The 15338-nt window shown below is 40.3% G+C and overlaps 2 protein-coding genes across 2 annotated transcripts; one reads left to right on the top strand and one right to left on the bottom strand.

Moving 5' to 3' along the window:
* Positions 1–56: 56 nt before the first annotated feature.
* c5h14orf119 (chromosome 5 C14orf119 homolog) lies at positions 57–1578 on the top strand. Its single transcript, XM_035633056.2, has 2 exons — positions 57–779; positions 1067–1578. Exons 1-2 carry the CDS (start codon positions 465–467, stop codon positions 1238–1240), a joined length of 489 nt encoding a protein of 162 aa, XP_035488949.1. The 5' UTR covers positions 57–464; the 3' UTR covers positions 1241–1578.
* Positions 1579–1640: 62 nt separating this feature from the next.
* Positions 1641–14230, bottom strand: si:ch211-14a17.10 (cingulin). Its single transcript, XM_035633054.2, has 44 exons — positions 13810–14230; positions 13654–13727; positions 13511–13555; positions 13360–13384; positions 13124–13192; positions 12928–13011; positions 12756–12824; positions 12551–12640; positions 12304–12390; positions 12055–12153; positions 11278–11343; positions 11079–11168; positions 10889–10975; positions 10700–10789; positions 10419–10508; positions 10101–10187; positions 9820–9882; positions 9677–9739; positions 9519–9587; positions 9345–9428; positions 9092–9178; positions 8435–8518; positions 8273–8341; positions 8045–8128; positions 7809–7898; positions 7621–7710; positions 7467–7529; positions 7324–7386; positions 6832–6900; positions 6496–6579; positions 6269–6355; positions 6012–6095; positions 5820–5888; positions 5633–5722; positions 5445–5534; positions 5264–5353; positions 5085–5174; positions 4920–4994; positions 4620–4685; positions 3918–3980; positions 3651–3818; positions 3394–3534; positions 3136–3183; positions 1641–2369 (listed from the first exon to the last, which is right to left on the bottom strand). Exons 1-44 carry the CDS (start codon positions 13988–13990, stop codon positions 1816–1818), a joined length of 4110 nt encoding a protein of 1369 aa, XP_035488947.1. The 5' UTR covers positions 13991–14230; the 3' UTR covers positions 1641–1815.
* Positions 14231–15338: the final 1108 nt, after the last annotated feature.

Genomic DNA, 15338 nt, shown 5'->3' with positions numbered 1-15338 from the left:
CCGGAGCGGAAGCAACAAATGCGAAGCTGACTTCAGTGTCGTCTATATGTGTCGGCAAGCTCCGCTCAACATCACTGCTCTCCAGTTATGCCGGCAATCAGGTGATTTCACTTTACGCTTAGAGACAACCAAAAAAATGGACACAGACAACAATGTCTGTTAGGAGCGGTCGGCGTTAATCGATGCTGACTTCAAATGCGGACTCCGGCAGTGACATTGCTTAGAACATATCAAAGCTACACAGCGTTACGCAGAGCGGAGTGGTTGTCGATTACTTCCATCAAAGCAGTTGTGTCTTCTTCTGATCTTCCTCTCGGTCAGGCTGAAACCGACCTGTCTTTACGGAGGTTTGTTGGGGTTCAATCATGCCAGTCAAGGCTTGAGTCCTCCGCGGTAACAGCAGCCCACTGACAGCCAGAGACACCCCAGAGGTCCGACAACAGAGGGATCACACATCACCCGCCATGGCGACACAGCCCTGGGCCGGTGCCGCCGCCGCCGCCGGCCGCTGCGCTCCCAGCGCGGAGGACTTCCCGTCGGCTCCCCGGGGCGTAGTCAGCCCCCCCAGCCTCGAGAAGCTGTCGTGCGCTTCTCAGAGTGCGGGCCACGTCGGAGACACGGAGCCCATCTCCTACGTGACTCTCCAGGAGCAGCGCTGCGTCCTGAGCTGGTTCCAGGGTTGGACCGCCGGCCAGAGGGAGCACTTCTTGCAGGACCTGCTTGGGAAAGCTGTGCCCGGCAAAGTGTGCACCCTCCTGGATTCACTCAGTACTCTTCAGGTAAGACCTGGCATCTAAGGATCACCGGTTGGACCAATCAATGTATTGCATTTCTGACATCTCTCTCTTTAATAAACATTGTGTTTTCAAAATCAAATATCTCTCTCTCTCATTAATAAACATTTTGTTTTAAAAATCAAATCTCTCTCTCTCTCTCTCTCTCTCTCTCTCTCTCTCTCTCTCTCTCTCTCTCTCTCTCTCTCTCTCTCTCTCTCTCTCTCTCTCTCTCTCTCTCTCTCTCTCTCTCTCTCTCTCCTCTCTCTCTCTCTCTCTCTCTCTGTTGCCAGGTTAAAGACAAACTACCAAACATCTTTGAATGCCAGCTGCGCCTCTGGAGCCAGTGGTTCGAGTCCTGGGGAGAAGAGGAGAGGAATCATTTCCTACACATCCTGGAGGAGAGGGATCCAGCGTTTGTTTCCCACTTCTACAGCAGCGTAGCCGGTACAGCAGGAAGAGACTGAGCAACGTCCGCACATGTGATAGAAGAGCGGGTGAATGTTACAGGAAACAAAGCGAGAGGTGACATGTGGCGAGGAGGAGTGTGTATTAGACCCGAGAGTTCTCTGTTTTCTTTTCTTTTCAGAGAAAATGTTTGATGATGGTGAACCGTTTGATTTGAATAGCAGAATCGATCATTCAGTACAAGCAAGATTTTTTTATTCTGTCATATATAATACTTTTTAAAAACTATATACTAGGTTCATAACTTTTTGTTTAATTGGTGGAGGGTTGCCATTTACTGACCCAGTGGTATCTTGAAATAAACAGGTTTCACATCTTGGTGTGAGAAAACTAAAAATACAATGTTTTTTTGTTTTTTTTTCTGTACCAGTTCTTTTGATTAAAACACCTGAAATGACATGGACAAAGAAAACCAATCAATTTATTTTACTCATTGACGATCAAAGAAAACGTATTGTCGGGAACATTCAGCAGCAGTAGCAACAGAAGTAAGCGCAAAAGAAACATTCTGCAATCACAGGGGTTATTTTGTTACCTATACTGAGATGATTCTAGGATAAAACTTCACTTTTAACTATTTCATCCAGTCAGCTGACCTGGGAGTAATTAAAACGATTGGAGTCTGACCCTCAGCATCCTCAACACAAAAGTTGATAAACGGATACATTTTGTCTCTGAACGTTTGACTTTGAAACGTGTAAATATGAGACCTGACACCAGCGTCGTAAAATGAGACCTGTCCCATCTTATAGTCCAGCAGAATACCAAGTTTAAGAGGCTGCGTCTGAACCGGAATTGTAACAGGCAACTTATCGATAGCTCTGACCTGGCCCTGTTTGTTCCGAACTATAGTCCAGAAGCCGTTTGAGGGACTGAACATAATCGTCCCCTTCCTCGGAGCAGATTCACTTGCCATCCCGAGGTGGTAGCAGAGCTTCCCAGCTACAGACACCTCCCAGTAATTTCTTCCACTTGAGAAGCCAGTCTCGCCCAGGGCCGCGAGAACCACATTAAAGCGGCCGGGATGGTCGGGTAAGTTTTGTACTTCCTCGCCGGTGGACATCTCAGTCTTATCCGCTGACAGCGCTATTCTCGGATTTGCCGTGTTCGGATCCAAAGTCACCTTCCCTGGAAACGGAAATGTAGTCAATCATGTTTGTAATGGGGAAAAAAATGATGAGGTCGAGGCAGACGATCAGGGAGACCGTGGATGTCTAACAGACAGAATGGCTCCAACGTCTATCTCCATAGAAACTCTCTGTCTCTGTTTGAATATAATCTACTCCACAGGGCATCTTAACCCTAGCAACATGTGCTTCTGGGCTCCACAAGACGGCCTCGCTGAAGATTAAACATTCCCTCTTAAATACGTCAACAAGCAGGACAGAACTGGTCGTAACTGAGGCAGCAGAGGCCAAAATATACACTTTCTAGGACTCAAGCTTCAAAAGCACTAGATGGTATATAAATTGAGCATCACTACGGCGACAGTTAGCATGGAGGAGAATCAGATCGTGCTGCTGTTCAGAAAAGATACGAAGACGAGTAGCAAAGCGAATTCTAGAGATTGAGCGGCTGTGATTAAAACGCTGGAGAACTCGTCCAATCGGGCATCTTCAGCACTGCAAGCCCCTCAGCGAAGGTTCCTCTACTTTTGTGAAGCACTACCTCCCGTCAGGGACATTTTGGGGGTTAAAAAGGTTTCCCCCCGATCTGACCCCGGGGAAAGTTTGTGCAGTGGAAACGCAGCTATTGCGTACAGTTGGTGTTGGGCCTCTTTATAGTCGGTCGTACAGTTAATTTTACGCGTTCAGTTGTATGTTTTTTATCATTTAAATGATATAGCTCAATAGAAATGTCAGAGAAATTAAATTAACTTGTGTGTTGGACTCACAGCTATGAATCGTCCTATCGTCCACATCTTTTTGTTTGTCGAGAAGACCTGGGGAGAGAGTCATCAAGACAGTGTTGGATTCTCATTGTGTTCATATAATATATAATGATGTCCGCAAGTTTGGTCTTATCATGTCGCAGGTCAAGCAATGATACAATAAAAGAGCTAGATTTATACATTCCATGAATAATCACCGCAGCAGCTACTACCTTTCCTCTGTCGCTCTGAATGACTGAATGACTGTTGTGTTGAACATACCTTTGTTGATTTCCTGCAGTCTGTAAATGTCTGCGGCCTGTTCTTGAAGCTCCTGCTGCAGCTGCTTGAGCGTGGCATCCTTCTCGAGCAGCTGCTGCTGTAGATTTTGAACAACGTCCTGACTCTGCTGCGGTTGTCTCTCTGGGTAAGTAAAAGGACACCAAACGGCACGCTGGATCTCAAGGCTACGGGAGTTCACTTTGATCATTTCTGTGCTGCGTCCTGATCAAATCTACTTATTTGATGTATGAACTTACTTTGGTATTCATCCTGTAGCTTGAGGTATTTGTACAGTAGCTTGTCAGACTCCCTGGTCTGTTCCTCCGAATCCTGCTGCAGCTGTTTGAGTTCGGCACCCATCTCTTGCAGCTGCTGCTCCAGGCGTTCCGCATCCTCCAGGTTCTGCCGCAGTTGTCTTTGTAAATCTGTTTGATCGAATGTACGGCTCGAATGACTGATTGGACATCTCAAGGACAGATACGTGCGATAGTGAGCGATAACGCCGCAACATTGGGGGATCTAACCTTCACAGCGGGCGTTGTCATTGTTGCAGCACGTTTTGAGCTCGTTGACCTCTTGCTTTAAGTCTGACAGAGGGAGGATGATGAAACGGATTCATGTGTCAAACACCAATCAAAATAATCCGTGTCAAGGACACATTTCCAAGCAGTAGTTTGACATTTTGAGAAATGCAACTTTTCACTTTCTTGCTGAGATTCAGATAGGAAGATCAATACCACTGCCATGACTGTACGGTAAATATCAAGACTCCGCAGGTTAGCTTAGCTTAATATAAAGACTGGAAAGAGTGGGAAGCAGCTGGCCTAGCTCTGTCCAAAGGCGACATAATCCACCAAACAACACCTCTACGGTGTTTTTGCAATTAGTATATTTTAAATTTATTTGTTTTTATTTAATTTTTTATCCTATTAGACATTTGTGTTGAAAAGTGGTATAATTATGGCAAAAAAAATTAATGTGCAGTCACCGTGACTGTGACCGTGATGCGGGGAAACTCCCTCCCAGCATTCCTGATATGTATTTTTTCGAGAATGGGACAAATGGATGGACAGCCAGAACATTTAATGCCTCCCGCCGCAGCTGCCACCAACGCAGAGGCATCGAAATGAAATGTTGTAGTTTTATGTCTAACACAATTTCTTGGCAATAAGCGATTTTTCCAAAATGCAATCTATATTTAAGACACAGTAGTGTACAGTACTCGCCTCTATTTGAGTTCTCGAGTCTTCTATTCTCTCTTTGTTGCGTTTGAAATCGCTGTTGTTCCATTTCTGAGAGGGAAGACACAAAATTCAAAAAATGCATGTAAATTTTTTTCCCTCAACAAGAATCCAGACAGAAGAGGACGGTTGCAGGTTGTTAGAAAACAGTGAGAAGATTCAGTCATTACATGCTAGTCTTATATGAATATTTATCTCAACTATTCTTGCATGCACAGAGAGCAATAATCATGGGACGACAGCAGCAATAAACAACAATAGTAGGAAAGTAATAGACTGACAAACCAATATTATTTTTTACAGCAGCTTCGGACGCCCGAGTCCCTTTCAGTTGTGCCCTCAGATCAGCGATCTCCATTACTAACCGGGACACAGACACAATATGATTTTGTGCTTAAAGGAAACATAAAAACACGACATGAAACATTATCAAAGAATAATCTCCCATACTTAAGTTAAAGCTCTTTCCATCTGCATGTTGGAGTCGAAGTTCACTGTCCTGCAGTTGCCTCTTTGTCACATTCATTCTCTCTTGAAGCTCTTAAAAGGATTGAACAAAACACCATATAACGACATTGTGCATTACATTACGGCATCTGAGAAAGAAACAGTCTGATTTTGTTCTTTACCTGCAAGGTTCCTAGCGTTTGTTTCTTTGAGGTTTGATATTTCACTTTCCAGTGGTTTGATTTTCTGGTGAAGTTCCATAATTTGAGCCGCTAAATAAAGAAAATGAATGCAGTTTTAGTATTCTGAAGATTATTAATAGTTTTCCTCCTAATTCTTTTTTTTTCTAACCACAACACGTACACTGATTAATAATCCTCATATCACTTGAGTCCAGATGCAGTGTCTTCTCTATTATCTGATTTCTGACGTCCTCCAGTTCGTTCTCCAGGTCTTCAAGAGAGACAGAATATATATATGTTTTTCTCCTTAAAATGTGGACAAACATATATAGAATAAATGTTAACATTTACTATAGTACAACTTCTCACTTTTAATTTTCTCCAGCAGAACTTTTGACTGACTTTCTTCATGCTTCTTCAGTCTCGCTATTTCCTCTTGATGACTCAAAACCTTAAACACTAACAGAGGAACGTTTGGATTAGATCAATTCGCTGGATACAAAAAGAGCACGATGAGCGACGACAGAACCATGCCACATATTTGATGACGACCCACCCAGTTTGGTATTTTCATTGTTTTCATCTTGAATTCTCTCAATCTGACTATTCAGACGGTCTTGGAGTGCTGCAGACAAGAGATACAGAGAATTATTTCATAAGAGACACGTATGTTTAATTTATTTTAGGGATTATATTATTAGTTTGGAGTCCTCTGTTTATGCAGAAAAGATATGTGTCTGTCACTCACCCTTAATCTTACTGTAATCTGTGTCATTTGCTGGCGTATTCACAAATGTCTCTATCTCTGTTTGTATCGCGATAATCTGTAGAACTGAAAGAAGAGTTCAACATTAATCCAATGTTCATTGATAATCCTATTCTAGCATGCAGAATTTCCTATGTTGACCGTATGTACAGTAAATGGGTGATTTTGCAGAGGTAGTGATTCGGTTGTTAATCACTGCAAACATGAAAAATCTATAAAAAATGTTGTGTCCCACTCACATCTTTCTGGTTGAGAGCTTCTTGCTTTCAGATCCTCTGTTTTTTTGGCCAACTCAATATTCTTTTCTTCTATTTGTTTTAGAAGCTCTGCAGGGGGGATAAAAAAAACGTTGGATTAATTTGTCCTCATCATTTCGTTGTTGTATATATAAATATGAATTTTATTTACGGCATATTCGTGTCATATTGGTGTACTCATAGTGAGAGTGAGAATTAAAGACACCGACCTCTTATTTTGCCTTTGGATTCAGTGTTTCGTAGTTGTGTCTTTAACTCTTCCTGTTGCAGGGTCAACGTGGAAACTTGAAGAGCTGAAAGAACCATATTTAAAAAACAGTCAAACGTAAGAACAGTGAGAAAATTGTTACATGTTATACTTCACCTTCGACACTGTCCATGCAGAGCAATCGACTGAATCTAATTTTTCATTCCTACCAACATGATTAAAGGACCTGATGTCAAAAATAAGTAAGTAAACACGGCTGACCAGGGGAATTTCAGAAGCCTGAGTTTTACATTGGCTGACTGAGCAAAACAGTCAAACAGCTCCATCATCCGCTTACCAAGTGAAGTGACACTGTCAGATTCCGACTGCAGTTTCTTCATTTTCTCATCCAGCTCATTCTGCAGATCTACGAGAACACATTCATGACAACAGTTGACTGAATGTACACGTCAAGGTATCAGGAAGAAAAAACACTTGGAAGTCTTGAATGGGGCAATCGGAGAAGTGTGAATGATTTGAGATGTGTTTCTTTCTCACATCTTTCTCTTTTCTCAGTTAGATTTTCTGTTTTTAAGATCTCTCCAGGGTTTCACTCTGTGTATCAAGCCACAATCACAAAATCACACCAGTCCATAATACAACTCAATTTATATAAATTTTGTATCACGGTGTGTAGATTAAAAATAAAAAGAAAACCCTCCAAACTGATATCCTGATTTTCAGACATGGTACACCTCTACAGTTTAGATGATTTTATGTAAACAAGCAGATGAGAAATAAGAACATAAATAATATTTCCTGCAACAGAGTCTAAAGGAAGAACACACACCTTTAAGTTTCTGCTCAAAACTGGAGCACTGTGCCTCCGTCTGGTTAATTTTATTCTCCAGAGCTGGTAAAAAAATAAATAATAATTCATATTTATATTTTATAATCTTGTTGCAGAAATGTGCATGTAAGCACGGATCTGACCTTTGATCTCATCCCGATCACGAAAGTGCTCCTCCACCTTTATCTTCAGTTGTTCCCTGAGCTCTGTAGAAAAAGTCACCTAAGCTTCAGCTTCAAAAGAAGTTACAGCTGATGAATGTTTTCACTCGTGTCAAAGGGAAAATGAGGCGCTCACCGGCAATAGTAGCAGAAGCGGTTTGGCCCTTGCTTTGCTTTTCTTCTTGTGATTGTCTGAGCTGCGTGTTCAGATCAGCGATCGAAAGAACTGAGGAACCCGGACAGAACAGATGATGTGAGAAAACATTTCACACGATTTTTCCTCAGTCGTGAATTCAGACGCCACCTTGTTCGCTCTCTGCTTACTCAGTTTGTCATTTGCCTGATTCTTCTCGCTCAGCTCATTGACATATTTCTGCAGCTCATTATTTTTGGTAGAAAGATCCTCTTCAAGCTCTGAGGAAAATTTAAAGAAGTTGAAATATCCTGTATATATTTATTTGTTAAATGCACAAAATTGAGTTACAACAATGGCAGTTTTACAGAGCACATCAGCACCAGGTAACAATTGAATCGCTTGAAATGTCGATGGAGATACTTACGAGTAACCCGAGTGGTTTTTACCATCTGGAGGTCTGACATCTGTTCCTGCAGCTGCTCCACCTGCAGCGTGACGATTTTCAGCACTGTACCACACAGCAGAAAACGGTTTCATTCACGAGTTGCTATGATAGGGTCCCAGGCAAAAGAACAGAGCCTCTCGGGGTCCAAAGACAGGAAGTACAACTGCTGTCTGAGAACCTTTCTGCTTATGATTACGTGACACTCACTCAGTTTTGTGTTTTCGCCGCCTTTGTTGATTAGTTCATCAGTGAGGCCATCCACTCTGGTTTGCAACTCTGGGGGAAAGTATTTAATTGTAGATTTAGCTACATTTTATCTCGCTGAATTGCATCGCTGAATTCAGAATAGAACATTTAGAATAGACTAGCCTTTTATGCGCTTAGTTGTGGTCCCATTGGTGGAGGTTTTCTGAAGGTCCCAGATTTCATTCTGCAGCTCAATGATTGATAAAACTGTAGCAGACAAACAGGCAGTGAGTTTGCCAGAGAGTTCAACACTGTTCAATACGACAATCTGTACCTGAAGCGTCTTTTGTCTCTCACACGATTTTAGCTTTTTGTACCAGACTAGAAGTCATTCTCAAGCTCACACTGGTCCTACTGTATGTCTTTTTATTTTTGCCAAAATATGAACTACAGAAATATGAATCACAGAAAAAAAAGTATTGATATGTAATTTGGAAAAAGAAATGAATAAATTCACATTTTCTATGAGATTACACAGTGTTTAAAAAAACGTTGTCATGAATTTGTCTTTCGCTTTGGTGATAATTAAAGAAGTGAAGCCTCAAGCTTTCATCTGATTGGCTGCTACAGCACCAACATCACACAGAACAACTGATTTCACCCAGGGTTCTTGCTGGAGTTGTGTCTCATGTCCGTTCTTTTTAAACACCGCATCATGTATCGCATATTGTGTCCAACACAGCAGCAACAAACTTAGTATTAATATTAGATGGTGACTAATCTGTGTGTGTTAAGATTTGTGGACAACAACTATGACCCAGGTGATCACAGTGTACTTACCTATTTGGGGGTTGACAATCTGTCTCTCTATGTCGGCAGTCCTGGAGGTTAGTTCCACGCCCTTCTCCTGCAGCTGCCTCTGCAGCTCTTTGAGGCGACACAGAGAAGCAGAGAGGATTTAAGGACAAACGTATCTAAACATTTTGCTTGAAGAAGCATCTCGATTAGGCCACAGCTGACTGCAAGAGGAGTAAATGTGAATTTCCCTGATTTAATTTTTTTTTGCTCCTGTTAACCTTGAAAAATAACCTACCTAAGAGCCTTTCTGGGTGTTTTGTTGTAGAGATCAGAACCCTCAGAGTCTTCAGCTCCTCATGCAAGTTTATCATGTTCAGAACTGAGCAAAATATTTTTTTAAAAACACACAGCATATGGTCAATGACATTGAAACAAACAATCAGCTGACAGAGGAAGAGATTCTACTCACTGAGTGCCGCTTTGGAGTCGCCAGTTCTGTTGAGTTCTCCAATCTTCTGTTCAAATTCACTATTTACGTCTGAAAGAAATGGAAAAATCAATAAATCAGACCTGAATCTAAAACATGAATCCTCAGAGCCTTTAACCAAAGTCATATTTACGGCTTACATGCGTGTCTGTCATTGGGTCCGGAGCATTTGTCGCTCTTCAATTGCAACATCCGCTGCAGCTCTGTCATTTGGAAAGAGGAGGTCAGGTCATCAACGCTCTCACCTATGGCTGGAACTAAAAGAATTTTAAAAACAGCTAACCTTTTATGTCAGCCTGAGCTTCAGCATACTCTCTTTCTTTGGCTTGAAGCAGAACCTGGATAGCTGATTAAAAACATAACGATTTACAGTCACACTTTTGGTGTGAAGGAGAAGATAAAAGAACCACCGTGATTACACCTCATCATAAAGAGGGTACCACTGATATGTATTTCCCTGGTAACTTAGAGTGAATATTATTGGATAGTCTGCAGAGGAACAATGACTTTTGCTGCTTTAGTACATGCATTTAACAAATGGTAAAGGAGGTCAAGGAAACTCACTGGCGGCCTGGCTTGTTGATGTTGTCTGCTGTTGCTCATCCTTCGGCAGCTCCCTCAGCTCTTTCATCATGCCGATGAGCCTCATCACTACTCAAAGATTTTAAAAAATTTAAATACTTAAGTGTTCAGACTTTTTTTTTTATTTGTCCTGTGAAGATGGAATTTTTAAAATAGAACAAATAAACCAAAAAGATTTTGGAAAATACAATTTAAGGGTAGAACTGACATCTAAAGTGAATATATGATAATTGTATCATATTAAACTCTTTATTCTCAGCTATATAGTTATAATGAATAATGCCTCTTTTTCATACTTACCCAGTTGCGACTGGACAAACTCTGTCTCCTCAAGTTGTTTCTGTAAGTTTCCTTGCCGTTTCCTCTCCTCCTCCAAAAATCCTCTCAGCTCTAGGGTGAACCAAATAAAATATGCTTTGCTGACTTTGCTGTTGTAGTAACTTAAATCATTACTTTATCTTATATTTATTATCATAATTATAAACTTGTGCTTATCTTTTAAGTAGTTCCAAATATCAGATTAATGAGCACTTTGATGAATTGATGTAAATCACGTTTCACAGAGCTCTTGGATCATTCACCTTTTAGTTGGGAATCGGTTTGGCTTTTGGCGTTTATCCTTAAACGTCTGAGATCCTCCACTTCAATCTGCAGATTCAAAATTTCCTTGGCTAGAGGAAAATAAAGAGGGTGCAAAATTAACGCTCTAGTAAACACAACAAAACCAAGAAAACAAATTGTTTGAGTTTCTGTTGAGTCGAAACACTAACTTAGTTCTGTGTTGCTTTCCTCACGATTCAAATGTAATATCTTCTTTTTAAGGAGCTCAGCCTTTTGTCTAATTTGCCGTTGGTAATCTGAAAATGAAACAAGGATGAAGCCATTGTGTAGCTCTAGAAAAAAAAGCTGCGTCACATATGCGATGAGATGAGATCTCAAGACACACGGTTTAAGACTCACCAGCATCGTTAGTTCTAGACTTTTCAATGTGGAAACTGATGTGCCTTTGTATTGCTGCAGTCTTACTGTGAACTGAAATCAGCTCCAGCACTGGAGGACCACCACAGAACGTGTGTCAGGAAATGTTGGGTATGCTGATTTGCTGATATTGTTAAATATGAAGGAAATGTTAACAGATGTACTGGAGAGATGTACTGACTCGCTGAGCTGGCGTCCCCTTCTCCTCGCAGCTCACTGATCGCCCTGTCCAGTTGTTTTTGTAGAGCTGATGGAGTGAAAATGATTCAAATGGAGAAAGATTTAACAGATGAAGAGCCATGAATACTGAAATAAAATGACATACAGAAAACGGCTTAAATGCTAAAACATGGCTTCCTACAGAATGAAACTGTGAAACAGGATATAAAGTGACATTAAGTTAAAGCCAGAAGAGCAATGCTCTGAGCTAATGCCATAGTAGCACAAAAGTAGAAGACAGGTTAAGTCAGTAATCGGACACAGTAATGTGCATTAATATTTCCCTGGTAAAGCCACTGTAAGTCAGTGGTCCGATTAGTAACCACTGAGTGTGTTTTTAATGTAATTATTTTTTATTTAATATGGGCAAAAAAAAGGTTATTTCTTGTTTAAAAAGCTACTATATGTACCTTCAGATGTACCTCCTGAATCATCTACAGGAATTTTTAATAGTTTCATGTTTCAAATTACATTACATTCATTTAGCAGACGATTACGTCCAAAGCGACTTATAATAAGTGCATTCAAACATGGAGATATTAATCAAAAGTGCAAGAATTAATAGAGTACATAAACACTCATCAGATAGGCTTTTTTGGGTTTAATATAATGAATTCAAGGACTAAGGTGCTGTCTGAACAGGTGAGTTGTCAGTCTGCGACGAAAGCATGATGTCCATGGGGAGTTCATTCCACCATTGAGGAACCAGGACAGAAAACAGACTCACTCTCAATCTTACCAGTAATTCTCTCGTCCCAATGAAGGCCACTTTCTACTCTTCTTGATTCTTCCTCCTCCAAATCCCAGATCTGATTTTGCAGTGAGATGATCAGAAGAACTGAACACACACACACACACACACACACACACACAAATAACAGCAGCTTTACAACCACTACCCACTGCTACATTCACTGAGGAGGCCCAGTATCTTCTTCTGCTGTGCTTCTCCATCAGTGTCTTGTGAATAAAAATTAAAAAAGCTTACTGAGTGTTGAGTTTGAGTGGCTTCTTTCTATCTGCTGCTTCATAGCATTCAGATTGTTGATCTTCTCCTGCAGCCTCTTCTGCTGCACTGCAATTGAAGAATAAGACAGGGAATAAAAGCCGTTCCAATATCATTTACTTTTAACATATCAAGCAGAGGCTACAAATATTGTATTGACAGCAAAACAACATTACAATGCCAAATGAAAAAGACTCTGCCGGCAGATGAAGAGCAAAACAACACTCACCTCTGATTTCAGCTTCAGTTGAATTAGTAGTAAGTTTGATCCTGTTCTGTAATGTTGTCACCTCCCTGGTAAGTGGAATGATTTTCAGAACTAGAAAAAAAACACACACACACACACACACACACACACACACACACAACGTGATGAGGAATCTAAAGAAACTGTGACTTGTACTAAGGAGAAACAAACATGTGGTTTTACTTACTCAGAAATGATTCATTATCAAACCTCTCCAGCAGCTGTTCCATTTTGATATGCAGCTGGGTGTGATAAACTGTCAATGAATTAAAGACGCATCTTAAAGTTTAGGTGTATCATCTCCTCCATCATCCTGTATGTTGAGTGTGTGTGTGTGTGTGGGGGGGGGGGGGGGTTACCCGTAGCTGAGGCTGTCGAGCTGCATGTCGCAAGCTGCAATTTCAGCCGTCTGACGTCCCTCCTCAACGCGAAGGCCTCCTCATCTGATGGAGAATGTAGAAGTTAGGGTATCAGAGCAACAATAAACCCCCACAACCCCCATCCCCCAGCCTTAATTCATTATATACCACAAGTCCTAAAAGACTGATTACTTGCCTAGTTGGCTGTTGTGGTGAGTTGTCACCTGAAGCTGCCTGTTCAGCAGTGTCAACTGTTCCTTTGTGTCTGACAAGGCACGACGGAGATGAACAAAACACATCACAGGAGAACACATCCCACTTTATATGTTACAATACGTTATAGTCACTGCACTGCACAAAACCACGACGCTGAATGATTTGTTTGACATGCACATATTGTTGGGTACTACGTTGATGTAAACAACCACTCACCAGTACAGGTTTTTAAAGTAATTGACTGAAAGAGAACAAAAAAAACATAATGAACTTTACTTGAAATAAATATAAAAGGGAAGGGGGAAAAAAAGACTTTCAAAATCTTGACGAGGAATAACAAATCACAGAAGAAGTTTTCACGACTTACGGTTACATTTATATTCTTGGGGTCGATTCCTTCCAGTAGCGTTATCTGAGGAAAACAAGGGTAGAAAATAAGTATGACGACTTCCCAAACTATGACACGAATGGGTTCATCTCATTTCATGAGTCGCAGTTTCGGGGACTCACTGGGAACTTTGAAAGGATGTGGTCCACCTCCAGATTTCCTGTACGACTGATTATAGTGTCCACCCCGTGATGGACTGAAAAAAAAAGAACATCATAAACGACCAACTGAATGTAATTTGTCTATTTGCTGCTCACTAACTAAATGAAGATCCTCACCATGTCTGTTGTCAGAAGCTTTAAAGAGAACTGAGAGGACCAGGGGAATCCAAAGGAAGTGAGAGCCTCCGGCCATTGCTGCAGCCTGTCCTCCGTCAGGAAACTTTACTCTTCCATCAGCGGTTCTCAAGTTTTTAAAGCACTGGATCTTTCTGATCGATATCTGGTTGAGGTGTTGCATTGGTCGCAGTATTGCTGGTGTTTGTTTCTATTTATCTTCAGCAAACATTGTGGTAAGATTCAGAGAGAGATCAAGGTCAGCCTAGTGCCAGTTGTGCAAAAGTATATAGTGGGACACAATCGTCATAACACGGTTTACAGGGAAAAGATGGCAGCATTCTTTTTTTTTTAAAGAAAAAATGATCAAATCACTCTCAGTGAACTTTAACTGTATGTTGATTGAAACAGTACAGAATCATTTGTTAAAATATCGTAACAACTGGGGAAGAGTTTAATAAATACATTGTCACATAAATATACCACTATTCTAAATTGTGTCTCATAAACATGAATGTTAATATTTTCTTAATAAAACCTTAGTGAGGCATTCATTCATGCTCGTCTAAACATGCTCAGTATCTATAAGAAAAACTTTACACAAGTCTGTAAAATCTTCTGGAAATTTTTTCATCCAGATTTAGATAAAGGAAATATGAAAATATAATAGAATCAACAGTAGGGAGACAGTGCTTTTTCTATGTCCATCTGTCAACTGCACTGTTGTGAATTGGTGAGAATGTTTAAATATGACCTGAGTAATTGTAAACAGGTTCTTTTCATTGGCATATGACAGGATTGTAAATATCAGTTCCCCCCAGAAAAAAAACAACTACTGTTTTTCTTTCAAAAAGCAACAAACTGAATTGCAGAAATATTTTTTTGCAGGCTTCCTGCAAAGGTCATGTGTTGAAAAGGACTGACTAAATTTTTTCCATGTCCCAGCACATAATGGGCCATTGAACAGGATATTGTACAATGTTTGTTTTTTTTTGTTCACAGTATTTCGTTTTGTGTACTGTCTGCAGACTTCGCGTAAAGTTCATCTGTTGGTAATGATTGACTTAATGTTTTTTGTCCAAGTCGTTCACCTGCCATTTGCAGGAAAAATCCATGAAATTGGACAAAATGTCAAATTGCATTACAGTAACAATTTATATATGTGGTGTCACATTTACACATTAAGTCAGGTTATAAAAATGTATCAATGATTTGTTTAAGTTGTGATCATAAACACAACAATAAAATAACATTTTTAGAATTTACCTAAACCTTAAACACTATTTTTATAATATAATATTTATGTAAATTTATATTTAATATATAAAATGATATACATATTTCTAACCAGTATATTAACCTCAACATTAAACTTAATCCAGACATTTCATATCTTTTGAATAGTTTTTACAGTTCAAGTTTTCCTTGATTGCTTAAACACTTTTGTCCACTGTGACATCAAAAGCAAAAATGCTCAATCTCTCACAAAACATTAATCGAGGGCAGCAAATATTTCCCTCAAACACTACGAC

The sequence above is a fragment of the Scophthalmus maximus genome, chromosome 5, assembly GCF_022379125.1.
Source record: "Scophthalmus maximus strain ysfricsl-2021 chromosome 5, ASM2237912v1, whole genome shotgun sequence".
NCBI lineage: Eukaryota > Metazoa > Chordata > Actinopteri > Pleuronectiformes > Scophthalmidae > Scophthalmus > Scophthalmus maximus.
Note: the sequence above shows the minus strand (reverse complement) of the source record. Positions and strands in the feature narration are given on the sequence as shown.

What these genes read in the sequence shown, in the direction of transcription:
- c5h14orf119 (XM_035633056.2), top strand. Translation starts at nt 465, where the DNA reads ATGGCGACACAGCCCTGGGCCGGTGCCGCCGCCGCCGCCGGCCGCTGC. An exon ending in ATTCACTCAGTACTCTTCAG is followed by an intron (nt 780 to 1,066) that starts GTAAGACCTGGC and finishes CTCTGTTGCCAG; the next exon opens with GTTAAAGACAAACTACCAAA.
- si:ch211-14a17.10 (XM_035633054.2), bottom strand. Translation starts at nt 13,990, where the DNA reads ATGCAACACCTCAACCAGATATCGATCAGAAAGATCCAGTGCTTTAAA. An exon ending in AGCTTCTGACAACAGACATG is followed by an intron (nt 13,728 to 13,809) that starts GTGAGGATCTTC and finishes TTTTTTTTTCAG; the next exon opens with TCCATCACGGGGTGGACACT. An exon ending in TGACAGTGTCACTTCACTTG is followed by an intron (nt 6,580 to 6,831) that starts GTAAGCGGATGA and finishes TGGTTCTTTCAG; the next exon opens with CTCTTCAAGTTTCCACGTTG.